We start from the raw sequence: 12,732 nt of genomic DNA, 5'->3' as shown, positions 1-12,732 counted from the left end.
AAATGGATCATATTTTTTTCCAATTCCAAAATCTTAGCATTCTTAATAACAAATAAAATAATTTATAAATACATAAAATATATAAACATATTTGAAATTAAAATAAGTTTATTAAAAAAAAATCTTACGCCATTGTTGTTTATTTCTATAGTTTGACCCGTGGCCGTATAAATATTTGCTTTCACTTCAATTTTTTCTTTGTTCTAATGATAATATATATAACATTTTAAAACAATTTATAAATAAAATATTTTATATTTTATTTATATGATATATAAATTGATTTTGATGTGCAATTTTTATTTTATTATTTTTATTAATAAATATTGAAAAATATTAAATGTTAACAAAAAAATCTATAAGGAAATTTATTTTGGTTAAGATTCATTTTATTAAAGAAATCTATTATTTAAATTAGGAAAAAAACATTAAATACTTAAATCTATTATTTAAATAAGGAAAATACAAAATTATCTACTATCTTTGTTACCAAACAAATTTTTTTTTTAAAGACTCCTATCTCAATCACCAAACAAAAGCTTAAAGTACTTCTACTTTAATAAGATAGATATAAAAAACAATATTCGATATACATCTCAATAACTCCAGCGTGATTCATTCTCACATAATATAACAGGTCACCAATAAATTGACCAACACATCTGACCTTAATAACAAACGCCAAAAAAGTTACAATGTCCCTTCCTCTCTGGCTGTCTATAGACTTAAAATATTGGATACACTTGAATAGAAAACAGATAAACCTCGCATCGACAAATGCTGGAAACAAACCAATTATAGATGCACAAGAGCAACAATAATATGTTACCGATCCAACATAATTAAATAAGCGCTGTGACACATGCTATTATAATAAGTTAATGAAAAAAATTATTTCCGTTATTTAAGTGAAATATAATAAATTATGTTCTAAAATACCTTTTCCCTACTGTTGACAAAAAATCTGATTTAACACTAAACAAAAAAAACTCTGAGAAGATAAAACATGGTAGATTAGCCAAAGACAATGCGATTTTAGTATTTGGTTACGGAATTTTTTGAATTAAAACATTGTTAGAGACACACTCATAATCACATATAAAATACATTAAGAATTATCACAATCAAACATAAAACTTTTACTCGTAATTAAAAACTACACATATAATCTCATGCAAGTACAAAAGAGAGAACATATTTACATTATAAAAAATATAATTGAAATGAATACTGAAAACAAAATAGTACAATGTCACAAAATATAATTGATAACAAATAAAAATCTAAACACGTAAGAATTATAAACAATGGTCAAATATTAACCAAAATAAAAATATATGATCTAATTAGAGAATAAATTATATTTATAATATTCCATTTAAAATAAATTTTCAAATGTTTTATGAAATTAATATATATTTTAATATAAAATAATTTTAGTGTAAACTAATCCGCCTATAGGGCAAACCAATCCCTAATGTTTTATATTGTTTGGACATAATTATAGTGTTATTTGGAAACATAAATAGTAGTATAAAAAAATGTTGTACTAGTGCATTAAGGTAGGTTTAACTATCAAGTAGAAAGGTTTATTTACTTAACAAACTTATAAAAGAAATTTCAGGTCCAATAGTAGGATTATGTTTTAATTAGAGAGATAAATCAGTGCTTTTAAATTCGATTCGGACATGTGGTCAAACCGGTTCTGATGATTAGGATTTAAGAAATATTCATATTTGAAACATGTAAAGATCACTAAAACCTGAGACTAACCGATTGAACCAATTTATGACTGATATGTAATCCAATTTGATTTAAATTGTTATAGTTTCATAATTTGTCACCTTTTAATCCAAATGTTAAAGTTCACTGTTTTGCAATTTTATGAAATTATGAAGTTTCTATAAAAAATTTATATAGAAAATTATAGGTATAAAATAATTAAGAATTATAAATATGTCTTGATCATATTACTCTTTTCATATAGCCTGATTACCTTTACTATAAATATTTTGTGTAATTTATCTTGCTAATAATTTGGTTCATATTATAATCAGTTTATTTTGTTATTTACAATTAGTTTTAAACATTTTTCTTTAGATTATATATATTTGGACACTTTTTATAATTATTTTTGTTATTATATTTATTGTACAGTATAGTTATCTCCAGAGTACAATGTTATATATATACACATTATGCAATGGCTAATATTGAATTATTATGTTATTAAAGAAGTGATATAACTATTGTTTATGAAATATAAATAAAAGAATCTGTTAGTTTAATTGATTTGTTATTGGTTGAAATGTTTCTGTAGTATCTTATTTGAATTTTTAAATTATTTAATTTATCGAAACAGTTTAAAAGAAAATGGTTAAAAATATTAAAGAGATACATTTGATATTGGATATAAAATTAATTATAGTGCTGTTTGGAAACATAAATAGTAGTATAAAGAAAATTGTATTAGTGATATGAGATAAATTTAACTATAGAGTAGAAAAGTATATTTAATTTTAGAAGTTTACAATAGAAATGACAGATGCAAAAGTAGAATTCTTTTACAATAGGATAGATATTTTTTAAATAGGAATAACATATGGAATATCATTATGTCTATGATCTAGTTGGATCCAAAAGATATGGTTAACCTTAACCTAATATCAACTAAATATTTTAGCAAAAAAAAGAAGAAAATCAACTAAAATTTAGGCATAGGCCTTTTAATCGGACCCGAAAACCTGAAATTCAAAATACAGGGTTGAACCCGCAGATCTTTTTGGTCTTATTTGGACCCGTGGATCTTGGTTCCGGTCCGGGTCTTATCCGAGACCCGATCGGGTACCCGAAATACCTAATAGTTATTGTATATATTAGATATATTTGGATGATTGGGTATATTTTTGGTATTTCAGACATTTTTTTAAGTTTTAAGTGTATATTTTAGGTCTTGGATAAAATTTTAGATTTTCAGAAAATATAATTCGGGTAACCGGATAAATTTAGGGTATCTTTTGGGTTTTTAGGATGATTTAAGATAAATTTCCGAGTACTTTTGAGGTTTTTGGGGTATTTTTAGAGTTTACGGATCTAGTTAAGATATTTCGGATCTTTTTCAGGTTCTAAATATCTGAACCGACAAGAATCTAAAATATACACGAAAATTATAGATATTTTACGGGTATTAAAAGTATAGATCAAAACCGACCTTGACTTGGTAAAATCCAACTCGGAATTGATCCCAAAAATTATAAGTACCTATATGGATCGAAAAATTCCAAAAAGGTGAATCTGACAAGAGCCGATCCGAAGTCAATTCGAGGACCCGGATACCATGCATAATACATACGAAAGCTAAATATTAGGAAATATTTATCCCGAAACTCACGAGTCGAATTTTTTTTGTTTTTTGTTTTTGTAACTTTTTTACTCTCGTCGCTATATTGGTAAACCCATAAATAAATAAATAAAGATCCCCCACTTTCTTTCTTTCTTCTTCCCTTTCGCCTGACTCCAAACTCGATCTACCCTTCCTTCCTTCCTTCCTTCATTGCTTCTCCCGCCGGTCCCCGATTGCAAATTTACCGATCACATCCGGCGATCTCTCATCGCAGACAGATATTTTTTCGGTAAGTGCCTAATACTCCCGCCAACAAATTGTTCATGTTTTTACAAAAGCAATCCAGCGGGTTCTCAATCGATTCGATAATCATGCATTGGAGTTCCCTGGCTGTGTCTATGTGCGTAGATACGTTGAATCCGTGCTTGCGATTTTGATTTTATCTAAAGGGAACTGAAACTTGTTCAGATCGTAGGTGATCAGCGATCAGATTTTCTCACTCTTTGGAAATGGCTGTGTAAGTGCTTTCTCTCCCTATTATGAATCTGCGAAATGGCTTATTCGGTCGAGTTTTTCTTTTGATTTTTGAATTGGATTTATAAATTTCACTTTGGCTAATGTGGTTTCTTAAACTATTTGAAGCAGTGTTGCTTCTGCTCCGGGGAAGGTGTTGATGACTGGAGGATACCTCATACTCGAGAGGCCAAACACAGGTCTTGTGTTGAGTACAAATGCACGTTTCTACGCCATTGTCAAGCCCATCAATGAAGAAGTCAAGCCTGAGAGTTGGGCCTGGGTATCCACTTCTTCCCAGACACATTCATCTTCTTCTTCTTCTCATTCGTGCAAGGCTGATAAAAATGTTTTGGCTTTGTTTTCTTATTTTTTTTACAGAAATGGACAGATGTCAAATTAACATCACCACAGCTCTCAAGAGAAAGCATGTATAAACTCTCACTTAATCATTTGACTCTTCAGTCTGTGTCTGCAAGGTAAGATCCTATACACTTTTTCGTTCTTTTTTTTTAAGTATCATAAGTCTTACTCTGGATACTTCATTTGTCGAATATAGGTGGTTAGAGAACTTACACTTTTTTTTTCTTCTGAAAATAAAATTTTAGTGATTCAAGAAACCCCTTTGTAGAGCATGCTATACAGTATGCCATCGCTGCTGCTCATTTGGCAAGCGACAAGGACAAAGAAGCGTTGCACAAACTTTTCTTGCAAGGCAATCTTCAAGTCTCTGCTTTTTCATCATTTTATTTCTCAAGTAGAGGCTGAATGTGTTACTGTTTCTTTAAATCGATTTCGCAGGTCTTGATATCACAATACTAGGCTCCAATGACTTTTACTCCTACCGGAATCAGGTGTTCTATCTTTTCCTTTGCTGAAGACTGCCTAAATTACGCTTTCATTTGTTCATTTATCCTTCTTCTTGAGATATACTTGCATAAAATGTTGATAGTCTTGTTAATTCTGATAGATAGAATCGCTTGGGCTTCCAGTGACACCAGAATCGCTGGGTACCCTTGCACCTTTTGCATCAATCACATTCAACTCAGGAGAGTCAAATGGTGCTAACTGCAAGCCTGAAGTTGCAAAAACTGGCTTAGGTTCTTCAGCTGCAATGACAACAGCTGTTGTTGCAGCTCTATTACATTATCTCGGAGTGGTTGACCTATCCGATCCATGTAAAGAAGGAAAGTTTGGTTGTTCTGATCTAGATGTTATCCATATGATAGCACAAACATCCCACTGTCTTGCACAAGGGAAGGTTGGAAGTGGGTTTGATGTCAGCTGTGCGGTCTATGGGAGTCAGCGTTATGTCCGCTTCTCTCCGGAAGTCTTGTCATTTGCTAAGGTCTGTAATGAGAAGTTTATTGTGTAAATTTCCTAAAAAGTTTGGGAATATACTGACTACTACCAAATTTTTGCAGGTTGCAGTTACGGGTTTACCATTACATGAAGTTATTGGCGGAATCTTGAAGGGAAAATGGGACCATGAAAGAACCGAGTTCTGTTTACCTCCACTGATGAATCTTGTAAGCAAACAACCAGACCTAATGTATTACCTGGAAAAACTGTTGTCCACTTCACGTACTTCTTTTTTCCCTGTGAAACCTGGTGTACTAAAAATGATGTTATCTTATATAGTTCCTTGGAGAACCTGGAAGTGGTGGATCCTCGTCACCATCGATGGTAAGTGCTGTAAAGAAGTGGCAAATGTCTGATCCAGAGAAAGCGCGAGAAAACTGGCAAAAGTTGTCTGATGCGAATTTGGAGCTGGAAACTAAGCTAAACAGTCTGAGCAAATTAGCCAAAGACCACTGGGATGTTTATCTAGGAGTCATCAAGTCTTGTAGTGTGCTTACTTCTGAAAAGGTATATTTTCCATTTACTTTGATTTCATTAGGTATTTTGCATCAAGGAGCAGCTTGGTTGATTTGCCTCTTGTATCTGATGTTTAGTGGGTGCTACATGCTAATGAACCAATCAACGAAGCGGTTATTAGAGAACTCTTAGGAGCAAGAGATGCTATGTTGAGGATTAGGATTCTTATGCGGCAGATGGGTGAAGCTGCTGGTGTTCCAGTAAGTTATTGTTTTATTCTGCTTTGACCATTTGTGACTGATAACTTTGTGCTGATACAATTTATAAGGGTTCTAAATTGGCATTTTAAGGAAGTTGTTTGCATCTTCATTGACCTTGAGGTACCATGGAATTGCAGATAGAACCTGAATCTCAAACTCAACTTTTGGATTCTACAATGAATGCGGAAGGGGTCCTACTTGCTGGTGTTCCTGGGGCTGGTGGGTTTGATGCCATATTTGCAATTACTCTATGGGATTCTGGAAGCAAACTGACCCAGGCATGGAGTTCACACAATGTTCTGGCGTTGTTGGTGAAAGAAGATCCACACGGCGTTTGCCTAGAAAGTGGTGATCCGCGCACCACAGGTATTACTTCAGGCGTTTCATCAATTCATATTGAGTAAGCAACATTGGTTCGCAGTGTCCAATGAATTAGGCTCATCACCAAGGCTGGTTGAGTATACTATTTTGCATATAGACTTGGGTGATAAGTGCATCCTTTCACCCATTTGTAAGTCTTTTGACTCTTTGGAAAAAACTAGCGGAAAGAAAAAACAAATTAAGGAATAATTTAGAATGTTCTTATTTGTGTTTGTTTCAATTCACTGCTTCTGACGTTGGTATCTCAATGCTTGAAAAAGTAGGATCCAAATCTACATTGATCTTTACAAGAACAAGTTTCATAGATTATCGAGATTTTCTTTGTATACGTGTGACTCACTACTACATTTGAGTTTGCTTCGTCCATTACCGGCCTACATGTTTTGCTGCAGACCATAATAGACCTGTAATTGGTGGTATGTGCCAAAACATAATAGGCCGGTAATGGATTGACCTAATTTTGTCAAATGGGTTACTCTAAAAGTGGGTTGGAATGGTTGATTACTGGACCCAAATAACTTCAAAAATTAGATTGTATAGAATTTTTTGTATTTCTTTTAGTTGTATAGAAATTGTTTCCTTTTCGTCTGAGGGAGAAGAATACTAACAGGCTCGACACATACCCGTGCGGAGTCAGTTGCGGGGTGATCTTGCTCGGATGTAACCTAGTAAAGTGAAACGTAGAAGTCAACGATCTGCAGGGAGTTTTGTTTTTATTATACAAAAATTATCTATGACAGTTCTTCGTAAGATTCGTTATGTTTATTTCCGAAAGTTTCTTTGTATGTTTTGATTTGACTATACGAAGGATTTTTCATGAAAATATTGTGAGAGGAGCTTCCCATGGAAGTAAATGGAAAGTGTTTCTAGCCAACTACTTGTGATGTTTTTGAATGAGGAATATGTTTTCTACTTTTCCTCATTCACTTTTCCGTATTGTGAAATCGTTGTGCATGACACCGATCTTGTTTTTCCATAGACTGTTTCGTAAAAAATGTTTTGTTATTCGAAAATAATGGGTGACCAGTTTTACAAAGATAGGAAATCGAAGATATCGAAGTTGCAATTTTTTCGCGGATTACACGGGAAACACTTCTGCTTTGATTTTGAACTTTGGTGAAAGTTTCTTAGAATCACTCTTGGAGTTCTACCGAAAGTTATTTTGTTATTATTCAGTTGCTAACTGTCGTGTTATTAGTCTGATGTTGGTACAAGTTTTCTAATTGCAAGACTGCGAGAAGAGATAATTTTGATTTCTCAGGACTATGTTTTGACGGTGTGACTATTTCGCTAGCGTTTTAGACGAATCTTAGATTGGGATAATTTTTACGGGGCATTGCTGCGAGAATTTAGTTTGTCGAAAGTGTTTTCTTGATGCTAAAGCAAAAACGTTTTTGAAGTATGGGAGTATATGAGTATAGTATACTAACCTATTCCCTCCTTTTATAACGAAATAAAATTGATGGACTGTTCTTTTGAAGGGTTGTGTACATTTTTTATTTCGAGGACTGAGATGATCAACAACCTGGGTCGATTTGAAGACGGCGTTAGGATTGTGATTTTTTGTTGGCAATTTGGAATGGGTTGGTTTTTAAAAAAGTGCTAGGAACGAGTCAATTTTAAGACGACGTTCGTGTTTCTAGTTATTTATTTCTTTAGGAAGTGAGATAAGTATGCTTGCATGTGTGACGATTGTTTCTCGGTTTTACGAGAGATTAGATCGGTTTGAAAGTTCTGCCTTGACATTTAATTAATAATAGAACAAGACTGGAAAATTGCTTAAGACTCAGCTTGCTAAACTATCCACCTAGTTTTAAAGTTCCCTTAAGTGTACGGCAGTTTCCAAGAATTTTTCATTCCTTTCTTACAAAAATTACAATTCTGATTAGATTTCTAAAACAGACATACCTTAGTCCTATCAGAGATTCGGTTTCGTCTCTTCACTGTTTTGCTTGTTCGTTTCCCCTTCCTCTTCTCGTGTCTGTCCACCCTTTACGGATAGTAAGAGTATCGATTTTCCTGAATTTCTATAATTTAATGGCTGCATTTAGGCTGAAGCCTGTCTTGCGGTTTTTGTTCGGTGATCCATATATTTCTAATCCGGGTTTCAGCCCCTGTATCGTTGGTTTTACGAAAACGAACAAATATCTCGTCATAAGCCTACTAGCATTTTGGGAATAGCCAAGGGCAGCCAGGAAGAGTTGTTGGGCGATGAGGTTCTGAGAGAGGACGGCGAAACCACGGAGAGAGGCGGATGGGCGAATTTCACTTCTCGACTTTCGCTCCATCTCATTCCTTATATGAGAGTCTTTTCGTCCATTATTTTTTGAGTTTTATTTACGAGACTTGTTTCCTAAAGTTTGTCATATTTATTCTACAAAAGTTGTATCACAAAGTTTTATAAAATTTGTAAATTATTTTTAAAATCTACTATATGAGAAGACTTCCAATAAATCTTCCTATAGAAGACTTACAAAACCACATAAGACTTCGTGATGTTATATTCGTGAAAATGCAAATTGGTTTATTGTTTGGTCATAAGGGATGGTTGTAAATTCACTAGCCTTTTAGGTTATTTTGCATACATCTTATTGAAGTTAAGGTATGTATTGTATACTTTTGCATTTAAAATAAAATTTTATGTCATTTTTGGTAAATTCTCCTAAAAACTGATTAGAAAAATTTTGGTTAGAGAATAATGGTAAGTTTGATTCGATAATAATCTACAAAATATATGATTTATAGTAAATTAAAAATTATTACGTTAGTGGCACAAATTGTAATTATTATGATGAAGTAAGGATTATTTTCAAAATGTAGTCCAGTTTTAATAATATACTAGATTTTGACCCGCACGCCCGTGCGGGTGTATGTTTTTTATAAAATATGTTGTTTTCTATGTCAATATTAGAGTTGGGCAAAAAACTGAATCTAAAAAATCGAACTGATCTCGATTCAAAAAGAATTACAAAACCCGAACCAAAATTGATTAAATATTAAAAAATTGGTATTTAGAGAACTGAAACCGGATCCAATCTGAACCAAATTATTTCAGATATCTGAATGTATTCGAAATAGATTTATGTACTTGTATATATTATTTTTTAGACTTAATGTATATAAAAACATCCATAATATATATGTTACTTATAAGTTGGTTTAATTAATTAAAATATATATATATATATATATATAAATAATTAAATGTAAATATCTAAAATAGTTAAAGTATACTCAAACCACCAAAAATACTTAACATAATTATTGATTCTCTATCTAAATATTTAAATCAAATCGATTTATATGTTAAGTTGAGGTATTCTGAGAAATTTGAAGTATATAATGAATTTAAATGGGTTATCCGAACCTGAACAAACCCGCAAAGATCTGAATCGAATCCGAACCAAAATTTAGAAATATCTGAATTTAATTGAAATCTTTGACCCCGAAAAACTCAAAACCCAAACAAACCTAAACTGAACCCGAATGGGTACCCGTACGTCTACCTCTAATTCACAATCTATTTTTTCCTTAAACACATCAAACATATTTTTTTTTTTTGACAAATCAAACATATAATTAATAGTATTTTATATGGACTATCATATAAATAATCACATATATTATATTTTTAATAATCACATATATTGAAAACATTTTTTAATAATGGTTATTAGAAAATATTTAGTAAAAATAATTTTTTGAATATATGTATATTTTAAATCAATTTTTTTTTAATATAAATCAACTTTAAATTATTTTTTTGATTTGATATGTATATAAAGTTTAAATTTTGCTTTATGATTATTTTAGACAAATGATATTTTTAGATAATTAGATTAGATCATTTTCATATATTAAATTTAAAGTTGACGCAAATAGATAGTTTTCTCATAAAATAATAGATTTTCAATTTTTTAATAACATAAATTCATTATTTTTTAATAATTGCTATCTATGTTTCCAAACAATATAAAATCATTTTATACTGTTCATATTTCCAAACAAATATTCTTTTTTAAACTGATATTCATGTTTCCAAACAAACCTTATTTTTTAAATTGTATCCAAAGTTTTCAAACAAACATCCTTTTAAAATTTTATCTATATTTCCAAACAAACATAATTTGGACTTCAATTTTAATAATATATAGATGTTGAACTATGATAATATTTATGGTCGGGATTGTTTTTTGTTACCAAATCTTTAATCTAATGCTTTTCCAACATTATTTAATATATATTTTAATATGTGCTTATATGTGTGTGTGTGTTGTGTGTGTGTGTGTGTGTGTGTGTGTGTGTGTGTGTGTGTGGTGTGTGTGTGTGTGTGTGTGTGTGTGTGTGTGTGTGTGTGTGTGTGTGTGTGTGTGTGTGTGTGTGTGTGTGTGTGTGTGTGTGTGTGTGTGTGTGTGTGTGTGTGTGTGTGTGTGTGTGTGTGTGTGTGTGTGTGTGTGTGTGTGTGTGTGTGTGTGTGTGTGTGTGTGTGTGTGTGTGTGTGTGTGTGTGTGTGTGTGTGTGTGTGTGTGGATGTGTGTGTGTGTGTGTGTGTGTGTGTGTGTGTCTGATGTGTGTGTGTGTGTGTGTGTGTGTGTGTGTGTGTGTTTGTGTGTGTGTGTGTTCAAAATATTTTGGGTCTTAAGAAAAATGAATAATATTAATATTTTAAATTTAAAATATAAAAAGAAATAGTATTGGAATTATTATTTTTCAGTTTCATTATAGCCCCATAGGTATAAATTTAATATATTTTTTGAGTAGAAGCTAGAACTTTTATATTGTAATTTACAGTCAACCTATTTTTTATGTAAACATCAAAATAAAGCTCCAAAAAATGTCATATGAAGGACATTAACATAATGTAAAAACTCTGTCTATGCAGTTTGATATGGTGAAATAATTGTAAACATGTACATCCATTTATTTACATTAAAAATAAAAAATAGATATTACGTTTAAAAACATAATTGATCTACTACATGTTACATGTATAACTTCCGTAAACAATAGTTAAAGGAATTGAAGATCTTACAATAGTAAACTAGATTTTGACCCGCGCTTTAGAAGCACGGAATATTTTACGATGAAAATTTCACTAATAATATAACAAAATATTTTGGTAATTTCAAAGAGTGTGTTTAGAATATTTTTGCATTTAAATCAGTGTTTTTTAATTCAACCCGATTGTGATATAACCGGTTAATCCGGAGATCTAACAATTCAATTAAGTTTTTAAAATATTCATATTAAAAAAATCATTAAAACCCGAGACTAACCGATTGAACTGTTGGATGACCGATAGTGTAATCTAATTTGATTTAAATTATAATAGTTTCATAATTTGTAATCTTATAATCCAAATTTTAAAGTTTATTATTTTGCAATTTATAAAATTATGACGTTTCTACAAAATTTTAAGAGAAATGATAGATATAAAATAACTAAGATTAATTATTGTATTGTTTGGAACATTGATAGTAGTATAAAATATATATTGTTTGGAAACATTGATAGTAGTATAAAGAAATAAGTATATTGTTTGAAAACATGGATAATAGTATAAAGAAAGGAACATTAATAATTTAATGTAGATTAATTATAAAGTATAAAAGTATTTAATTTAAAACTTACAAAATAAATGTTAGGTCCAACAGAATGTTTCTGTTTTAATAAGATAGATATAGTAAGCATGTTTCGAATAACATAAGGTAATTTAATTAATAAGATTATGTATAGGAAGGAATATGAATAAATAAGGATTGCGGTTGTTGATTGATATCAATTTTTATAGGACTGCTTAATATAGGAATATATTATGGAAGGTTATTATTAATATTGTCAAAACTTTGAGTTTTAATCCAGTGGCATATATTAGTAAATTTTGTGGAAAACTAAGGGTTAAGCACTATTTGTATTTCCCCTTTAATAGTTTAGATATGTTTTACTCTAATTTTCTTTTTTTCCTTTTTTGCATTTTATATTTCTTCCTTTCTTCACTTTTTATTAGGCATGTCCAATTTGAATTTTGGTCCGGTTCAGTTCGTATCTCTTTCCAGTTTATTGGTATTTCATTTTATGATAATTAGTTACATATTGGACCATATCTAATTTTTTGGTTCGATTTATATATTACTGGTTTTTGGTTTATTCGGTTTTTATTCCAAAACACCATAACTATATTTATCTTTTTGTGACACTTAGATAATATGATTAGAAATCAGATTTATTAAAACATAAATATATATTCCTTACTCTAAATTTTAATATAATAACTTTTGTTTTATTTAACTATTAAACGAAAAGTAAAAAAATTAGTAACACCACAATATTATTATATACTCATATCTTATCAAAAATAGTTACCAATGAAAATAAAATAAATTATTTTATTTAATTTGATGAAAATGAGAAAAAAAA

At 30.6% G+C, this 12,732-nt stretch overlaps 1 protein-coding gene across 6 annotated transcripts; it reads left to right on the top strand.

Moving 5' to 3' along the window:
• Nucleotides 1–3,472: 3,472 nt before the first annotated feature.
• LOC108818642 (phosphomevalonate kinase, peroxisomal) lies at nt 3,473–6,521 on the top strand. Of its 6 annotated transcripts, none has more exons than XM_018591559.2 (11): nt 3,473–3,632; nt 3,812–3,860; nt 3,989–4,139; nt 4,238–4,335; nt 4,465–4,571; nt 4,658–4,710; nt 4,827–5,204; nt 5,281–5,385; nt 5,498–5,725; nt 5,812–5,934; nt 6,072–6,521. In XM_018591559.2, the coding sequence occupies exons 2-11, from the start codon at nt 3,853–3,855 to the stop codon at nt 6,336–6,338; spliced, it is 1,518 nt and encodes a 505-aa protein (XP_018447061.1). In that variant the 5' UTR covers nt 3,473–3,632; nt 3,812–3,852; the 3' UTR covers nt 6,339–6,521. The 6 variants fall into 6 exon arrangements, with proteins under 6 accessions (XP_018447061.1, XP_056856836.1, XP_018447060.1 ...); XM_057000856.1 differs by having other exon boundaries at nt 3,986–4,139; XM_018591558.2 differs by having other exon boundaries at nt 3,476–3,632; nt 3,752–3,860.
• Nucleotides 6,522–12,732: the final 6,211 nt, after the last annotated feature.

This window comes from Raphanus sativus, unplaced genomic scaffold (assembly GCF_000801105.2).
Source record: "Raphanus sativus cultivar WK10039 unplaced genomic scaffold, ASM80110v3 Scaffold3010, whole genome shotgun sequence".
In the NCBI taxonomy this organism is placed as follows: Eukaryota; Viridiplantae; Streptophyta; class Magnoliopsida; order Brassicales; family Brassicaceae; genus Raphanus; species Raphanus sativus.
This window is presented reverse-complemented; position numbering and strand designations above follow the sequence as displayed.

Excerpts from the sequence above, each read along its gene's own strand:
- LOC108818642 (XM_057000856.1), top strand. Across the intron at positions 4,572-4,657 it reads GCACAAACTTTTCTTGCAAG|GTCTTGATATCACAATACTA; the intron begins GCAATCTTCAAG and ends TCGATTTCGCAG. Across the intron at positions 5,205-5,280 it reads AAGTCTTGTCATTTGCTAAG|GTTGCAGTTACGGGTTTACC; the intron begins GTCTGTAATGAG and ends AAATTTTTGCAG.